General features: G+C 47.9%; 1 protein-coding gene across 4 annotated transcripts in view; it reads right to left on the bottom strand.

Annotated features, from left to right (window-relative positions):
* The window catches only part of rhea (Talin_middle and talin-RS domain-containing protein rhea), a 408,423-nt gene that overhangs the window by 144,406 nt on the left and 243,658 nt on the right, over positions 1-20,359 (bottom strand). For all 4 annotated transcript variants that reach the window (XM_065450432.2, XM_065450447.2, XM_065450440.2 and 1 more), the window contains exon 36: positions 16,011-16,172. In XM_065450432.2, coding sequence (XP_065306504.2) covers positions 16,011-16,172 — 162 coding nt within the window. The remainder of the gene's footprint in view (positions 1-16,010; positions 16,173-20,359) is intronic.

The following is a 20,359-nucleotide window of genomic DNA, read 5'->3' on the forward strand; positions in this document are numbered from 1 at the left end:
ATGTCTTACTGTTGCGTACCATTGTGCAGATCGAACGGAAAGAAAAAGACTGTCGGGCTGTCGTTCCACGAAATACCAGCTGCCGCTGGTATACGAGAGAGGTGGCTTGCAGTAATTAGGCGGGGTGATTGGTCGCCTAATACAACTTCAAACTACACTAAAGTATGCAGCCGCCATTTCAGAACAGAAGACTTCATAGAAGGAAAAAAACGGCGGCTCAAGAAGGATGCAATTCCGTCCGTCTTTGCAGACTACCCTTCACGTTTGCAGCCGAAGGCAACAATTAAACGAAGCATGGCAAGTATCACTAAACGTGACCGTGCTGTGAACGAACAGTCAACGAATGATTGCACCAGTAGCCATGCTGCCTCGCGACCGCTGTCATGTGCAACGCAGGCAACAACAGGTCCCGAAGCTGAAGAATCGGAGCTGATGGATACTACAAGCGCTACCTGCGAAACAAGAGACCATCATGGTCTACAGTGCCAGAATGAATGCGTGCACAGGGCTGACCAGGCTGCCTCATGCGACAAAAGTGTCCAGGTCGACAGCAATTCGGCCTCTGCTTTGCTCACTACCGAAAAGGCCAAATGGAAGAGAAAAGAAAGAGATCTGAGGAGCCAGATACTGAGACTACATCAGACAATTGACAAGTACAAAGAGGAGCTCAAGAAACTGCAGGAGGACTCTTTGACTGCAGACGTTTCCTACATTAGAGAAAGAGCAGCAGAGAAAGAGGCTTCAGCATTGTTTCTCGTGGACCAAATTACCAATTACAAAAAAAAAGGCCTACCTGGTCTGAAGAAACTACTCGACGTTGTGTGGTGCTGAGGCATTTATCAACGAAAGCCTACGAACATATTCGAGGGGAGATGCTTTTGAAGCTTCCAGACCGAAAGACCCTAACCAACTATATTGGAACTACAAGTGGTGAGACTGGCTTCAGCAAACTGGTGGAAGCTCGGCTGATATGTGAAGCCGAAAACTTTGACAAACCGCAATCAAAGGTCTGCTCGCTCATCGTTGACGAGATGAGGGTAAAGCAGAAGTTGCAATACAACAAGCAACGTGACTGCTTTGTTGGGCAAGTAGACATCGGGGTGGAAGAGCAAAACGGTGACCTTGTCTTAGCCAATTCGCGCCTGTGCTTTGTCATCAGTGGACTGACAACAAAGTTTCGAATTCCAGTTGCCTACTATTTTACAAAAGGGCTAACGGGCCCCCAACTCCACAAGTTGCTGATTTTCGTCATGCAAAAAGTGGAAGCTTGTGGGTTTAGGATTGTTCGCCTTGTCATGGACAATCATAAAGTGAACGTGAATTGCATGAAACTGCTTGGAAATGGCCTGCTTACCTACCGGATTGAACACCCCTGTGACCGCAGCAGGATTCTTTTCATTAGCTTTGATCCGTGCCACGTGCTGAAGAACGTGAGGTCATAGTTTCTATCGCGTGACTTTGGCCCGAAAGGTGAGATTTCTGCTTCACACATAAAAGACCTCTACCAACTGCAGAAAGGCTTGTCTGTAAAGCCTGTTCGGTTTTTAAGCAGGAAGCATGTTTATCCGAGCAACATAGAAAAGATGAACGTGGCAATAGCTGTCCAGCTCATGTGTCCAAGTGTAACCGCTGCCTTGGAACATCTCAAGGATCAGGCTGGACACACTTGTGCACTGTAATTTTCAGCCGCAGGCCCAACAATTACGTTCATGAAGAACGTTTATCGGTGGTTCGTGCTTCACGATGTCAGCAACACGACGCAGCACATACGCCACAATTTTTCGGATGGCCGTCAATTTGACGACAGTGCTGATCCGCGGCTTGAATGGCTTGAGGTCACTTTTCCTGTGTACTTGGAGACATTAAAGAAAAGATCTGGACATGCTCATGAATTCCTCACAGCCGAAACGTATGAAGCAATTCTGTTAACCACCTATTCGACAGTGGCGTGCATCAGATATCTGTTGACAGAAGAGAAGTTTTCTTTTGTGCTCACTCGAAAATTCAACAGCGATCCAATTGAATCGCTCTTTGGAAGTTTGCGAATGTCATCCGGGTGCAACGACATGTTGGACGTTCGGGCTGCACTGTCAGGCCTCGAAAAGCTACTGAAGACCGGGATTGCTGTGTCGAATGCAGCCTCCAATATTGCCCACAAAGAATGTGGTGCAATGTCGGGACACATACTGTGTGATGCACATTCCTCTGCACAACCAACTTCTGCTTCAGCTTCAATACCTCCCCTGCCGTCGACTGTGCAAGCAGTGCCCCAGCTCTCGAGAGCAAGATTGGCATTGCAGAGACTTAATACCACAATTTTGCCACAGCAGCTGTCATCGCTTCAGATTTCGGCTACCGCCTATGTGGGGGGCTACATTGCAAGGGTTGTAGGCGAGCATATTGACTGCGAGAACTGTGTTACTTTGTGTACGAAGCCGGTGAGCAATCAGCCGCTCTTTCAGCTCACTCGGAGCCAAGATCGAGGTGGGCTGCTCTACCCGTTGGGCCAACTTCTCTTTGTCCTGGACTGTTTAAGAGATTTTGCTGACCGTGCACTGCAGGAGCACCAGACCTTGCAGAAGCCATTGACTACCTTAGTGGAGTACGCCGTCCCAGCTCTTTGTTCTTCAAAGTTGCTAAAGTGCAAGACCATTGACAGCAACGAGCACAGGCTTAAGCTCATGAACCTCATATCGGTTCGTTTCCTGAGGCCACTCCTCTGCAACTACGCCTTCAATGTTACTGATAGGCACGACGCAGTTAAACATTTTGTAAGAAAGCCCCTTTCGCGAAAGCACGCGAAACTGTGAGAGTGGCATACGCTTCAATGACATGTGGTAGCTTCCTTCCGCAATAAATGCTTTTATTTCCACCATTGAAATGGTAAAATCAATGTGAGCCATGACTCGCAACTCATTGATATTGAAGACATGAACCTCCCTATTTGCGGAGTAATGTCTGCATGCAGGTTCTGCAGAACTTCATGTGTAGCAGAATCGCGCGGCAGAACGCGCTTTTTGTTTGTTTTTGCATCGTTACGATTCAACAGCTTTGAGTTCCTAAATGACACGGCACAGCTCCTCATTTTCTGACGCCAGCTGTGGCTTCCTTGCGGTGGCAACAAATGTAATTCTCAAAAGCTTTAAGAAGGAAACGTGGCATCACGTCTTGCCGTAGAGCAGTCTCACGACATTACGTGCCATTTAGCGCGTGAACTCCCGGCTTGCGTGCAGCCTGCTACACGAGTAGACATTAGGGGCTCTTTCAGCGCCCAAGCGTTCCCATTATATGGTGACAAGCACTGCTTTCAAATATCGACTTTCATATAAGCGAACATAACGGCGACAGAACATTTTTCCACGCATTGGATTTCAACTGGCGCGCGCTCTCGTATCGGCGCAGCAGACGACGCGCAAGCGCATCGAACAGCAATAGCCGCGAACGACACATGCCTCTAAAATAGGCTGGTTGCCCAGAGCGACAAGTGCTTCAGGGTTCGTGTTTACAAAGGTCTTGCTTGTACTTGAAACAATGCGAATACAGTCGAAAGCTCAACCATTTAACAACTGCGTATACAGTCGCGCCCTGCGTTTCAATGAGCGACGATGATCCTACTCCGGCGGCGGCGCGTGGCGGCGAAAAGCCGTACTAGAGCCGACGGCCGGTTCCCTTGGTTCTCCGCTCCATTTCCCAGGCACAGAAAAATAGAGGAGGCACTGATTCGGACAAAACAACAGCCATTGCGGCCAACCGTCGTTTCCTTTCGATCTCCATTTTCATTCAAACTGAAAAACACCTATGACAAAGTGTTTGTTATACCGATGGCGCCATCTAGAGTGAGTAGAAACAAACAATCATGTTAACTTGCGGCCACTGAGATCCGCCCGGGCCGCCGCAACATCTTCGAGGCCATGTTCAGCCAATACAGCCACTCTAAGCCTACACGCCGAGAATCTGAGTATCGCTTTCGGAAACGGTGCCCACTCATCACGAATATATTGCTGTCGAAGCTTCTGGACACAAATTTAAACCAAATACAATCCTCAGTTTGAAAGTTACGGGCCTCACAGTGGACAACGACGACTTTACAGGTTCGAGGCGGACGGCACTCGCTTCGGGCGTAGCCGCCATCTTTATTTTTCCGGTGCGGTCGCCTACTCAGTCCATCCGTCGTCTGGATGCGCTTTGCAGCCGGACGGGCGGCGGAATAAGCGTCCGCGGCACAGATTTGCGCGGAGCCGTCCGTCGTGTGGATACACACTGATCCTTATTGCGGACATGTTTGCTTTACCACTGCCCCCTCTGAACCCAAGGGCTTCAAGGAGGCCAGTGGTGCCTAAATTGACCATTGTGTAGACGTCCTCACATTCTAATAAAACATGCTCCGTAGTTTCCCTAGCTTTACCGCAGCAAGCACATGCTTCTTCTTCCTTCTTATATCTCGCTTTATAGGTGCGTGTTCTAAGGCATCCCGATCTCGCTTCAAAAAGTAATGAGCTTCCCTTTGAGTTATCATAAATTGTTTCTTTCCTGATTTCGTTTTTTCCTCTTAAGTAGTTACTCATGGCAGGTTTCTTTTCCATTGCTGCCACCCATGAGATTAATTCAGCCTTTCTGATTTTCCGCTTGACCTTCTTTTTTGCTGTGTTGTCCACCCTACAGGCCGCATACTTGCTGGTAAGTTTCCCAGTTCTTCTCCTCCACTGTGAATCAATGTCACTAGCAACAGAGTTCCCTGTAGTAATTGTTGTATGAAACTCTATGGGAAGAAGGGAGGGAGAGGGGTGCCGCGCAAACATGCCATGGGCCTCCCGATTTGACAACTCTTTACCGTAGGCACCAGCCATCGCCGACCCATGCGGCTCCGATCACCGCGCATAGTGGTGCCAATCGTCACATGAAGCACATTTCCCGCTTCTGTCCATCGCGCAGATTGGCCCAATGAGCTGATGATAACCTGCAGAAGCCACCTGCCATAAAGATGAAAACCCCTCCTGTTTCCTAGAAGAAAATTGGAAAGCAGAATTTTCTAAGCAATAAAATATTGCTGTTAAGCACAGTATCGCCAACTATTAAACTGAAAACTGAAAACCCCATTGGTGCTTGGAAAAACTGCTATTTCTTCAGCTTCAGAGAAAAAAAAAAATAGCACTTGATTCTATTCATTAGACATAATATAGATAAATAAGGTAGAACTGCGTTGATACAGTCCTGCTATGTACATTTTCCCAGTGCCAACGGTCGCAATCGAGAACACAAAGAATGGCCCCAATAGAGTTATGGTAATTTTTTTATCGGTTCATATGTTTCCAGAAAACACAATTTTTTTGGCACCAACGTTCAGTGTGTCGCCAAACTGCGATCGTATGATATGTTTTCCGGCCACTAGATCCCGTGTAAACAAGAAAATGCGCGAGGCGTGCGCGATCAAGAACAGTATATAGCTGCCCGCCGCGGCAGCTTGCACAATACTCGCCCACCCGCCCGCACTCAGTTTCTCATACCAGCAAATCTTCTCCGGGGTTGTTGCACACGGCACTCACAGCTATCACCGCCAATCCTATTGCAATAAGCACCTTCGCCTATCTGTTTCGCAGCACCGAGTGCCGTCGGAAGCATAGCACATGCTTTTAATAGGCGATAACCAAAACGCACCGCCATTCCTTTCGACTGTGATCGTATACCAGCAAACCAAAAATATCCACTGGATGTACCACAACTTAACAATGTCTAGTTCACATCTGTAATATGTTTTGCTAGTAAATGGCAGTCACGCATCATCAAAAGGACATTGAATGTCTTTGTGATTTGGACATCTCTTGCACATCCAAAGCTTCCGCGCATTGGCTGTACATCGTGCGTTGTGACTAGATGAACGCACCATGCTGCAGAAATACCATCAAATTGTCTCTAATGCCTAACAATGAGAACCTGGGAAAGGAAAAATCGCACGGTTGTCTGCTCCGTCTGTTCCAGCACTTTGGCCGGGCATTTACTTTGTTTTTCTCCATCATGTGCATGTTCGAGATCCTATGAGAGGGACTATGTGCTCCTGAATTGCGGAATATTCATCTGTTCATTTTGAAAAGATTAATGTTGAAGTATTAAAGCCGAGAGTTTCAGTTATGACCACATTTATCGTTTGTAATGTAGCTATCAGTAGCAATTCCGCACGACCTTTGTCGCGCTGCTGGACACCGTGCATGAAAAGCGAAAACTTTCAGTTTTGGTTACGTCATCTTTTTTCTCATACATAAATGCTTTCTTTTTCAGTCATATCTATTAGTACACTGTTAAAAATATGTAATCTTTAACTTCCTGATATATTTGGACAGATTCTCAAGAAAAAACAAGCTTGAACTTGCAATATTTTTTACTTCACATTGCCACAGATATAAAATCAGTACGCGCCTCGACGCAAGTGCACTGTAACGCAAGTGCAGGGTAATTTACTGCATGCGAGCAGCATGAAGTGCGCTTTATTGGTGTGTTTTTCAATTTTTGTTGGGTTGACCATGGCCCAAGTACGTAAATACTAGGCAGAACTGTACAGGTGTGTACTGAAATTTAGAGCAGTGCTTCTGACTACTATTTGTGGTGCGTTTGTGTGCCTTGTGGAGCACTTATAGAAATGTCCCGAGGGCAACATTTTAGTATTTCAATTTCAGACATGTTTGCATCGCTTGATTTCTAGCAAACCTCTTCAAGTGTCAGAGATATTTCTCATTTGCAATGCTTATCTCGAAGTCCCCAGCAGCATTATGTTTTTGGCACTCTCGTGGTGTGAGAAGCTGCCTGAGCAAGCTGCTTATCAAGATGAATACTATTCCACTTCTGGATTCTGCTTGTGTGGATTTCCTTTAGTATATTTTTTTAAACATAGCTTGAAAGTAGTGACTTTCTATCTTGAATTTCGTGGCCCCAGAAGCAGGTGCTGGCACGCAGGCCATACTCTTTTGGTCATTCATTAGTATGCAATATTATTAGCTCCTACTAATCAGTTTTATTTTCTAAATATAATTGTGGCATTGTGACTGCTAGTCGTTATCTGAGTGTTAACACCTGTTTCTCATTAGTTTTGTTTTAGTCAAGCTGAATTTTCAAGAATATTTTATTGAAGTTCTTCTATGTTTTTTTTTTTTAGATCCACATTTAACCTGCTTATATACAGCCAGAACTTGCAATGAATATTTTCATACATGTGCCTTGCCTGGATGCCAATCATTTTTGCAATAAAGCGTCATCCATTGTATAAATAAAAAGTAACGTTGATATGACATTGTGAGTCTCACTTGTGCGCTTTACCTAGTGCTTACTGAACTCACTTTCTTCATGTAGCCATTGCAGAATTTGTAATAATTCACAAGGAACTAAATTACAATCTCCTATTTTGGGAGCCCAGTTTTCACATTTTCATGAGCGCTAGGACAATATATAAAAGTTGACAGTCACTTTAGCACATGCTAAAGAGGACGAAGGCAAAAGCCTGGTTGCTCACAAGACACTCATTAAGTTACTTGTCATTCTCGTTCAAATGTATTTCTTATTACTTGCTTTCTCCCACCAAGGTCGTGGGATTGAGTGCCGGTTTGCCCATATCTCCATGTTGGGTCATGGTTTTTGTGGTGTCCGGCTTAGTGCTGCAGTCTGTCATCAGATCAATAATGCGCAAGCTCGCGAAACGTATAAAAAGCGTGCGCTACAACCTGCCCGCAGGCTTATCTCGACCAGCCACGCACCAATGAACATGTGGCAATAAACGTGACTCGGCCCCTGGAAACTTGTCTGCTCCTTTGCGCGAACCACGCAAACAACAGGTTCGAATGCCTTAACTTTGATTTAATTAACACCACAGGCTGCGTGTTCGACTCCCACCAAAGGTCGAGGGTTCCACTCTTGACCTTCACTACGTCAATTGTAATCCTACTTGGAGATATGGCTGGTTCACCCATATCTCCAAGTGAGTTCGACAAAGGACATGGGTCCAAGTGCCTTCATTAAGTCATAATTAAGTCATAATCACAAAGAACTGTGCTGTGATTCGCTTAGCTCTATTTAACACAAAAGAGATGCACCCTTGAGGACAAGTGACGAACACTGGACTGTGTGGCATAACTAAAGGTACAGCGAATGTCGTTGGCCAGTCATTGTGGACATGCGTGGCCATGTGTTTCTTGCGCAGAGTGCAGCACTGCTCGCCCTACTATGATAAACATCACCCATGTTTTGTCCAAAAGTTATTTCTCATCTCTTCGCAGCAGTGCCATTCCCACCTGGCAGGACACTGTTATGGTGGCTAGCACCATGGCCGCATCTTTACCATAGTATAGCTAACATGCACACAATTTCCTAACGTCCATTGCTTTGCTTTTGTTACCACCATCAAAGCTGCCAATGTCTAAACGTAATTTCAGTAGCACCAAAAATGTATTGCCACTATAGGAGCATCAACAATGCTAGCCACCTTGACAGCAATCGTAGATAGAAATGGCACTGCAACGGCGGGGTGAGAAAAAAAGCTTCTGTCAAAATACAGGTGACGTAATCGCACTAGGACAAGCGGCTCCACATTCCGCATCAAAACCACATGCATATGCATGTGTACAATGATGGCTGGCCTACACCACACAATGTGTGTTCAGTTATGCTTCGGCCACACGCTCTGCTGTCTACATTTAATTTGTAGTTGATAGTACATCTACTGTGGGACTTGCAGGCATGCAGCTCATTATAGCGCGAACAGGAAAGATTCATTAGATGTTCTGTGAACCTCCTGTATCCCTAAAAGGGACATCTATTAGAGATCACTTATGTCCAAATGTGCCATCCTATCAACGTTAAAGCAGCGTGACCTGAATGGAACTTAGATTATCTATAGTACGCATTTGCAAAGTTGTTTGAAGAAATATAGGTGTAGCAAGCGCGTGACGCCCCCTCAGGCATAATGTTCGTTCGCTGCCAGGCTCGGTGGCCTGTTAAGTTTGACAGGCAACATTGGTCACCGCACCGCAAGAAACACCGACGAGCACGGCTGCTCGGCGGTCAGTCATCATTCAGCACCACCACGCTGCGGAGCGTCCGTCTAACAGAGAGTGCCTCGAGCCTTCCCTTGTTCACGAACCCGGGTGGATCGTGACACTGGCGACGAGTACCCACGGGTGTCCCATGGCGCCGCGAGCGGCGAAACACCACCCCCCGTTGCTTCCGCCATGCCACTGTACGGAAGGCTCAAGCCGTTCGAGGGAGATGGGTCTGCCTGGCAAATTTACGAGGAGCAAGTCCACGTGTTCTTCTGGGCAAACAACACACCCGAGGCCAAACAGCGGGACATTTTCCTGGCCAGCTGCGGGACCCGCATCTTCAGCCTCTTGCTCGACCTTCTCAAGCCAGCCACGCCACACGTTAAGACGCTGGGTGAGCTTCTCGCCATACTGCGCTCCCATTTCAACCCAGCACCGTCCACACTAATGGAGCGTTTCCGCTTCAACAACCGAAGCCACCGGGAAGGAGAGACCCTCGGGCAGTTCGTTGCTGCACTACAAGGGTTAGAGAGTGCCTATGTATTCAGGGACCAGCTGGACTCGCTGCTCCGGGACGAGGGTGGGACCACCTGCAGAACCTGCACAACGTCCTGGCATGACTGCAGGACGCCGGCCTCAAGCTCAAGCTGGAAAAGTGCGTTTTCCTAGCCCCCAGCGTTAAGTACTTGGGACATGTCATTTCCCAGGCAGGCCTAGCCCAGGCTCCCTGCAAAGTTGATGCTGTGCTCAAGGCACCTAAGCCTCAGAACAAGAAGGAGCTTCAGAGCTACGTTGGCCTCATCAACAGCAACAGGAGTTTTCTGCCGAACCTGTCGGAGCATCTACAGCCGCTCCATCTTCTGCTTCGAGATGGTCAGCAATGGGTCTGGAAGAAGGAGCAGGACCGGGCGTTCCAGCGCAGCAAGAAGCTAATCACCAAGGCTCCAGTGCTGGTGCACTTCGATCCTGCCAAGCCTGTCGTCCTTACAGTAGATGCGTCACCGTACGGTGTGGAAGCCGTCCTGGCACACCGGGACAGAGATGGCCAGGAACGCCCTGTGTCGTTTGCTTCTCGATGGCTTCATGCAGCAGAGCAACGTTGCAGCCAGCTGGACAAGGAAGGTTTGGCCCTCATGTTCGGTGTCGAACGTTTCCACCAGTATCTGCGGGGCCGGGAGTTCAAGGCAGTCACGGACCACAAGCCACTGTTGGGGCTGCTGGGGCCTGATGCTGATACAGTGATGCGGCGTGGCTGGCTTGAGAAGGTCGAGCAAGAGGCTGAAGATGCGGGTCCCTCTGCTGGCATCACCTCGAGTGATACGCTCGGCCTTGAGGCTGGCAGCTTACAGTTCCCAGCTGGTTTACCGTCCGGGAAAGGACCTGGGACCTGCCGCCTGCCCCTGCCAGAGGTGCCCGATGCTGTGCCAGAACCAGCTGAAGTGTTCATGCTGGAACACGAGTACCCGGAGGTGCTCTCCAGATCTGCGGTATCTCAAGCGACCAGCCGGGACTCAGTCCTGTCTCAGGTGGTCAAGGCGGTGTCCTGTGGAGCGGAATTAGTGCAGCAGGCCTATAGCCACAAAGTCGCTGAGCTGAGCTTGCAGCAGGGCTGCCTACTGTGGGGTTCTAGGATGGTGATCCCACAAAGCCTCCGGTTCGGGGTCCTGCAGTAGCTGCACACGGGTCATCCTAGAGTAGAAAAGACCAAGATGGTGGCTCGGTCCCATGCTTGCTGGCCTGGCCTGGACCAGGACATCGCTCACTTGGTGCAGAGCTGCCAAATCTGCCAGGAGCATCAGCGAGCCTTGCATCATGTGGAAATCACCCCCTGGCCGTTCCCACAGAGACCCTGGTCCCACGTACATGTGGATTTTGGGGGGACCTTTCAAGGGCCATTACTTCCTGGTGGTGGTGGACACCTTTTTGAAGTGGGTGGAGGTTCTACCTGTTCTCCATCAGCAGGCGTGACCATTGCAGCGCTACGACAGGTCTTCGCCGCCCAGGGGTTGCCGGATGTCATCGTGTCCGACAATGGTCCTGTTTTCACCAGCACAGAGTACCTGGCCTGGCTGATGAAGAATGGAATTTGCCAGATGATGGTTCCGCTGTACCACCTCGCTTCAAATGGTGCAGCCAAGCGGGTGGGGCAAACCATCGAAGACAAGCTCAAGAAGAGCCAGACTGGGGATTTCCGGATGCAGATTGCCGGATACTGTTTCAGTACCGGACCACGCCCCACGATGTCACTGGCCGTGGCCCCTGTGATCTCCTGCTGGGTCGGATGGTCAAGACACCCTTGGACGTCATGCATCCGGACCTCCGATCCACAGTGCTCTTGAAGCAGCTGAAGCAGAAGCTGGCTGCTGACCAAGGCTGCTGTCCCAGGCCTTTGCCAAAGTCGGGAGCTCCAGTTTTTGCCAGGAACTTCCGTGCTGGCCCACCTTGGTCTGCTGGACAGGTGGTGTCTCCTACCAGCGCTTTATCGCTGCTCAGACGCATGCCAGACGGGGCCATGTGGCACAGACACGCCGACCACGTCAGGCCTCACCTCGGGACCTGGTCAGCACCCTCGACTGCCACTTCTGAGTTCCAGCCCGCAGAAGGACTAGCGGCAGCACCAGTCGCTTTCAGCGGAGCACCACCCACCTCAGAGGCGGCAACCATTGCCAGTGGTGCGGCACCCGTTGGACCGGTGTCGAGCCTGGCCCCACTCACAAGACCGACCACTACAGACCCTCTGGATGGAACGAGGCTGACTCAGGCAGCACCTGGCGTTGCCACACCCGACCCATCAACACCGGTGCCCAGGAAGAGTACTCGACGGCGGAGGCCACCGGAACGTTACTCGCCTGGATAGCAGGCACCGTCCATCCAGCTAGGGTGGAGGCAGAGCCTCATATTTTGAACATGGACGTTTGCTTCTTTTATTTAACAAACAAACTGGGGGTAAGGGGGTGTAGCAAGCACGTGACGCCCCCTCAGGCATCACGTGACGACCCTATGTTCATTAGCCGCCAGGCTCGGTGGCTTGCTAACCTCGGCAGGCAACACTGGTCACTGCACCGCCGAGCGGCGGTGCAGTGACCAGTGTTCGGTGACCAGTGACCAGTGATCGGCGGTCAGTCATCGTTCAGCACCACCATGCTGCGGAGCATCCGTCTAATGGAGGGTGCTTCGAGCCCTCCCTTGTTCACAAACCCAGGTGGATCGTGACAATAGATATCTACAAGATGTGTGCAATGTCTAAAATATTATGTTATATGGGCATCTATGAGACATAAATGGCTCCCTGGGTATTTGCAATGTTGCTTGGAGAAATATATATACGATGTGTTCAATGCCCAAAACATTATGTTCTATGGAGATCTACGGGACATAAATGGTTCACTGGGATACGTTTCCCGGCCACTAAATCCCACGTAAACAAGAAAATATGCGAGGTGGATGCGATGAAGAACAGTATATAGCTTTGTTAAACCACGTTGGCAGGCTAGTTGGTTTGAATCCATGATAGAGTGTGTAAGCCTAACTGAACCTAGAAAGAAAGAGATACAGAGAGACAAGACTGTCTCTGTGCATCTGTTTCTTCCTACATCCTCGTTCAGTCGCACTTACACACTCTATCATGGAGTATAGAGCTTTCCGCTGCGGCAGCTTCACCGCAATACTCGCCTTGCCGGCCTGTCTCACATGAAAACGCAGGTGCGCACTCAGTTTCTCATTTCGGTACCACCACATCTTCTCTGGGGTCGTCAGACATGGCACTCACAGCTGTCACCACTAATCTTATTGCAACAAGCATCTTCACCTAACTGTTTCACAGCGCATGGTGCCCTCGGAAGTGTAGCGCACACTTTCAATAGGCAATAACCAAAATGTGCCCCCCGCTCCTTGCCGCAGACTGCAATCGTATACAGTTTCCGGCCATTAGATCCCATGTAAACAAGAAAAGGCGTGAAGCGCGCACAGTATATAGCCGCCCGTTTCATGTGAAAACGACGTCACCCACAGTTTATATCAGTACTAGCAAATCTCCGCCTTGGTCATCGCATGCCGCATTCACAACTATCGCCACCATAGCTACTGCGATAAGCATCTTTTTACAGAACGATGTGCCTAGTGCCATTGGTAGCATAGTGTATGCTTTTAGTAAGTGGCGATAATACAAACTCGCCACGATTCCCTGTTACAGGCGGCACGATGTGGGCATCCTGTCTTGCTTTGGCGGCATCCGGCGTCGCCCACCAGCTCATTTTGTTTCGGTTTCCCGTCGCCCTCTTAAAAAAAGCACGCCATAGGAAAACAACAAAACATGTCTCGGGCTGCCAGAGCACCACCAAGCCAACACGTATCGGTGCCTCATGCGCAACACAAGAATACACAGAAGATGAATACACAGCTGTCATTATTAGATGTCTTCATGCCCTTTGAATGAATAGATCTAGGGAGAAACAGGCTTGGACGGATTTGCTTATACAGTTGAACCCACTTATAACAATAATCAGGTGCCACGAAAATTCCATTGTTATAACCAATAATTGTTATAACCGGGTTGCATGAAAAAAAAAAAAAATTGGGGGATGGCAGAGCTGTTGTGAGAAAACTATACCGGCGAGGAGGCCAGTTCCCCTCCCCACCACATTTCTCCATCCGGCTGCTGACTGTGTTGACTCGTTTAACTGCTTCCTGGGCGCTCTGCTCAAGTGTAACAAGTAATGGCTGATGGCGTTAAAAAAGGGCACTGCTATAACAACTGCAAAGAGGTGACATAGGTGGCAAGCGATATGTGAGTACCGCCGAAGCATCGCTTTGGTGGCTCAAAAAGGGGCCTTTTAAAAATTGCAAGAACACTGCCGCGGCAGCCTGGCAGCTTGAAAAATCCAGAAGAATCGCTGAGGTGAGATCGCCACAAGCATCTCGACACGTACTTCTCACTGGCTTGCACGAGAAAACCCTACGTCCCTCAGCCTTGCATGCTTAACACGAAGCCTGCCGACATCCTTCTCCAAGGCATCCAGGTGCTCCCCATAGTGCAGAGGAAGGTTCCTCGCGAAAACGAATCCCTGAAATGACTGAATCATCTGCCAGGCCTCCTGTGAGGACAATGTTAAGGTAGCCTGCCCTAATGCATTATCGCTGCTGTCGCTATCTGATGCAAGCACGGTCACGACGATCGCCTCATCGGTTAGAAGCACTTAGTAGTTTCCGAATCTACAGCTGTGCACTTTCTTTTCACTGGCAACGTCGTACATTCCCGATGATCAGCGGGCGGATCAGCCATCGTCTGTTTCGGCTGCGAGAAACCGCGTGGCCAGGAACGATGTCGACACAAACAACGAAGACCAACGCGAGCGATTAAGCGGTTTGCAGAATGAGAAACCAGCGAGCAACCTGCGAGCGGCGCAGTCAGCATGATCTATTCGTGTTTCGGAGCGTGGGGTGGCGTAGAGCTGTGGGCGCAGCAGAGCTCTGCGTGCAGCCCGCTCATGTTCGGAGGGGGGGGGAAGGGCGACAGGAGAGAGCGCGCGGTGGCTGTTGGAGCAGCGGCCAATCATTCAGTGGCTTAAATTTCTCGTTTTCTTTCTTTTCAAGGATTTCGCATTTCACTACCTTTCGGCTCGGACAACCAGCAGCCAAACTTCATCGTTATAACCGATAATGTGGCATCGGGGCATTGTAGTAGGTGGGTTATTTCCCCACGGAAACGTACAAAAGTTGACAGTGAAGCAGCTTCTTGTTGTTATAACCGATATATTGTTAAAACCGGAATTGTTATAAGTGGGTTCGACAGTAGCGCAAAAAAATTGCTCAAGAGAGACTTCATTCATCTTTATTGTGGCTTGAACAATGGCAATACTTTCGTTGGACATCAAGGTGGCATAGGCTACACTATGCTTCATATTACTCCATTCTACGGATGCAGGTAATTTATCCCACATGGAGCATGGTAGCATTAATGTAGCAATTTATTTCTCAAAAGGATTTGAAGTGTGAGTAATGTAATCTAGTCAAAACTAATTTCTCTGTCTGTAAAACGTTCAGGTCAATTTTTGTAAAAAAAAATTAAATTATGAGGTTTTACATGCCAAAACCACTTTCTGAATATGAGGCACGCCGTAGTGGAGGACTCCGGAAATTTTGACCACCTGGAGTTCTTTACCATGCACCTAAATCTAACTACACAGGTGTTTTCGCATTTCGCCCCCATCGAAATGCGGCCGCTGTGGCCGGTCAATTTTGTAGTGCAGGCAAATGTTTTTCCAGGCAAATGTGCAGGCAAATGGCACTGCTGCGAAGAGATGAGAAAATAACTTTTGGACAAAACATGGGTGATGTTTATCATAGTAGGGCGAGTAGTGCTGCACTCTGCGCAAGAAACACATGGCCACACATGTCCACAATGACTGGCCAACGACATACGCTGTACCTTTAGTTATGCCAAACAGTCCAGTGTTCGTCACTTGTCCTCAAGGGTGCATCTCTTTTAAAGCTCCATTAGAATGCATTTGCTTTCACAAACATGCCAGAATGTGCAAATAATTTTCTTTAAAAAAAGGCCATTTTAAAGACTTTTTTTTCATTTCATAAGTACAGACAGTATACAATTCTAGGTGAAATAACGTGTAATTTTGATGCAGTGAAACAGTGGTATTGAAGCAAGAAGGGATGCTGCAGATTGTATGAGACTGAACCTAATGTTACCAGCTGTTTGCTTTCAAAAAGCCAAAGCTTAATTATTGGCGGAGGGAATGGACATATTGGCTCACAAGCACCTCTGTCCACCTTGGAGCGCCACTACCTAGTAGTGTTTTGCCATCGGAAGGACGTGGCCACCATGATAACAGTAACGTAAAAATGATTTTTTTTTTTACTTCTTTTTACCTACCATAAGTATACCACAACTACAAGTCATGGTACCCAAGCTGGACAAAGTGCTCAAGGCAGCCATGAGCCACGATGCTGCAGTTGATGAAAGAATAGAGCACCGACCTTGATTTCCTTGACGAGGCTGGCCGTGGCACTCGCAACGTCCTTTGCTGACTGGACGAAGTGGCGTTTTGCAACAGGGTTGGTGGTTTTAGATGAAGCCACCCGGCAAGCGTTGCAGAGCGACGATGTGTGCTTGGCGATCACTGTAGCTGCTGACAAGATCTGCAGTGCACAGGAATGAAAAGGCGAAACAAGAGACAAAGGTTTATTTTTTTCCTGTAGGACAGCCAGCCTTTCGACGACCTATATGCCCAGACCTACACACCCTGAACCACAACATAAAGTAGGTATTTCGAGGTCCAAGTATATTTCAAAACAAGTATATTTTGAATAAAACTTCCTGTTAATCACACTCCTGGCAACTATACAAGATTTACGGGAGTAAGACACAGCTTGCTTCCCAGAAAAAACTTTTTTCGCATTTCAGTTGATATTTTGTAGAGACAATATTTCCATCTAAGTGAGAATGTTATTACGTCAGCTGTTCCAAACAAGTGAAGTACACTTAAACCTGATTTAGAGGGTTGTAGCGCCGAAAAAAGACAACACATAGCAAGCGAGACGGGACAGGTGGCTGTCCCGTCTCGCTTGCTATGTGTTGTCTTTTTTTCAGCGCTACAACCCTCTAAATCTGGAAACATGCACCAACACCAACAAGTACTACACACTTAAAGCTGACTATAACGAAGTCAGTAAAATTGACAATTTGCTTCGTTATATCGAAATTTCATTGTACAGTTAAACCCGTTTATATCGAACTTGCAAAAAAAAAATGCCTAACAGTTCGATACAGAGCATAATTCGATATAAGCCTGCTAAAGAATTGGACGTCAGAAAAGCACATACTATTAATAAAATCACTTTATTCATAAAACTAGCTTAGTTTCGCATGAAATAGTACAGCATTTTCTCCTGCTTGGGCAATTTTGTTGTCTGTGACGCACACACTTTTCGCCACATTGTCTAAAGAGTTGGAGCAGCTGAGGCCGCAACCTTCCCCATCCACGCAGAAGTGCCGGATAGTGCAAGTGCACCAATCACCTCGGAGGATCTGGGCAAATGACCATCGTTGCTTCCCTCATTGTGCCCACTCTCACTTTATCCCAATTTGTGATTTCGAGCTTCACGGTGAAAGGTAAATTCTGCCGCTTTATCATGGCAACACTGCAAGAGAAGGCCCACAAGGCGCGCACACAATGAACCAGAAAAGCAGCGAGACAACTGGCACTTGCACCATCTTGCACGACGAGGGCACAAGGGCCTCTGATTGACCGTCTGAACAAGTGCTGCAGGTGGACCAGGATCATTTTTCACAGGAGGGTGTCAACGCTCGCCTGACGCAGCGTGGTCATAGTAGGAAGAGAGGTTGGATGGAGCCGTGCTGCCGGGTTTTCCCGCCGGCACGAGGGAAAGCCAACTTCTCGGGACACTTTTGCACCGCTTGATGTTCGATATATCGAGAGTTGCGGCTATTTTTGTTCCATGTAAGCATAATTTTTGCTATATATACTCATTGTAACTACACCTTGTCCAGAAATTGTTTGATATATAGAATAATCCGATGTAAACGGGTTCGATGTAGTTGTATTCGACTGCATTCTATTTTTTGAATATTCAGTACATTCAGTGTACAGACCCCACTCAGTGCAGCATGCATCGCAGAGCTTCTCATGTTAGATTGACATTCTATATATCGGGTGTTGTGGCTATTTTTGTTCGATGTAAGCGTAATTTTTGCTATATATACTCAATGTAACTATACCGTGTTGAGAAAATGTTGGATATGCAGAATAATTAGATGTAAACAGGTTCGATATAGTCGGGTTCGACTATTGAAATTCGACCTTTTATGCAAATAAGTACAGTCGCAGATCACTTCTTATTGCACGGAAGGGGTCGCAAAATTTTCTGAATTATTGGGCAATTGAGAAAACAAATTGGAATGAAAAAACAATTCATTTTGATGAATCTGGGAGTTGGTGATGAATGACACGGTTTCATGCCACATTGACGATATCGACGAATTAAGCGAAGCCAACCAAGCTTTCGCATACACTCGGGCCTTGCAGCTGATAGCGTTGCCCGTACTGGGCGATACTATAACGAAAAGTGCCGGCAGTGGGAAGCAAATGCTTCATCTGCCTCTTCTTCAAATGAGCCACCGAAACTCGAGAGAACACTACTTCCAATACTAAGCACGTAGGAAGACAGCTTATTACCTCTTGAGTAGGGTGCACGACTGCAGATGCGCTGAGCCATGCTTACAGCCATGCCCAGCCACAGCCGAGACGTGTGCCGGAAATCGCGACGCACGTCAACTTAATGGCTGGGTTATATCAAGAATTTCGTTATACTGAAGTTCGCTAGATCGAGGTTTAACTGTATTAACTTCTGCGAGATCATCTCTATGTCATTAATTGGGTGTTTAACTCCCTTTCTTTTGATATATGCCTTCAATAATTCCTTTCCACTAAAGGTATTGAATACAAATACCTTGGGCTCCTTTTCCCTCATAATTTGTCTTGGTTGTGAGCCTATCCGTGTAATATACAAGTGCTTAAAAATTTTGCTACCTCCAACTCACCTTCTTGGCAAAACTGCTAACATAAGAAACTCTAATTCACCCAATCTATAGCTTGGAACACTATATCAAACCTGAACTGAGAAGCAGAAAAAAGAAATAGATAAATCAGCTCTGCTGCGCAGGGCTGAATTCGATCAGAAATCTGGAACAAAACCAAAAATAAAGTAATGGTTTTTGGTTCAGGCTAGCCACTTTCATTGGAGTTTCTCATCCATGCACTGTCTGCACTCGTGTCTCAACCAGGTTACCTTATTTGTATACACACATGAGCTTGCCATCGCATTGGAAGTGGCAGCGCCGTTAGCACAGTTTTCAACATGTCGCCTCATCAGACGGGCAAGTTAGCATACACTCATGAACATTTGAAATTGGCGACTGTCAACAGTTCTTCGGTGGTGGGAGACCTACATATACAGATGTTAAAATGATAAGGCACTTCCTAGTTGGGCATTTGCGTAGTATGATACTGGAACGTGTGGGGATGCGTGACTCTCACGCCTCCCCTGAGATCTAGTTTTCCCGCATAGCTCGTCTCCTGCAGGGCGGCTTCGCCCGCCGCGTGGCCTGGCGCCCGCCACGGTCGGAGTGGTTGAGGTGCAGAGCGAGAGATGGCGCGAGTGTTGCGCTGCGGCGGGGTTACTTAGGCGCGGGAGAGAAAGGCGCTTGCTCTTTCCCGGCGGACCGGCTAACAGTGGGGACGTCCCGCGCGCGCGCGCGCCGACCCATGCTTCTGCGAGACCGCCTCGCGTGGCCTGCCTTGGAACGCGCCACCGTTGGCGTGACCGTACACGCGAACGACCAGGCGTTGGGATCCAGCATGGGGCGAACATATTCGCTCACTATCCGGTCGCGGTGAGTTGGACTTCTAGATTTGTCGTGCGCCCATCGGCATGTTTTGGGGATAGCAACTCGGCTAGCTGGCATTGATCTATAAAAGGTGCAATAAATGCCTTTGTGATTGTTTGCACTACTGTGTTGTCGTTCCTTTGTCCCAAGGGTACAGGAGGAGAATCCCACATCTGATCCCACAAACGTAAACAGAAGCAGGTAAAACAGAAATGATGTGTTGCTTTGGATGTACTGCTTCCGTGGGCGGGCTTCTAAGACGTTATTTTTTTGCTAATTGTGAAATAAAGAACAGCATGCATACTCCCCCCATCTTTTTTTAGTTTTTCCATGCAGCTTAGGAGCGCTGTCAAGTCTTTGTACAAAATAAATTGATGCTGTTTTTCTGTAATTATTTTTAGGTTATGCAAACAAACACCGCTTATTCTGTTTGTACCACAACATTTTTGCTCCGCAGCTGAACCAGAACCGAACCGTTTTTGAAGAGCTAGAACGAAAAAGTTTTGATTCAATACTATGGTTTGGAACATTTTTCACAAAAACGATACTATTAACAAGACTGAGTCTACAGTCCAACCTACATGTAACAATATCCAAGTGTCTATAAGAGAGCGTAGGTTAGGGCGTGTTGGTATTCCATAACTGAGGTTTCTTAGCGCACGAAAGGGGACGAAAGATAGTGCCACTGTCTTTCAACCCTTTTCGTGCACTAAAAAACCTCAGTTATCTATAAAAGCCATTGTGCCCACATTGGATCACACTGCCCACAGAGTGCAAGGAGTAGGGCAAAAGCACTCGTAGAAACAAAATACGCAACTGCATCAGCCGGGGCGGCTCGTTTGCAACACGCCTGGCACTGGCATGTGCAGCATCTAACATGAGAAGCTCTGCGGTGCATGCGGCACTGAGTCGAGTCTCT

Source organism: Dermacentor albipictus, chromosome 4 (assembly GCF_038994185.2).
Source record: "Dermacentor albipictus isolate Rhodes 1998 colony chromosome 4, USDA_Dalb.pri_finalv2, whole genome shotgun sequence".
Classification (NCBI taxonomy): domain Eukaryota; kingdom Metazoa; phylum Arthropoda; class Arachnida; order Ixodida; family Ixodidae; genus Dermacentor; species Dermacentor albipictus.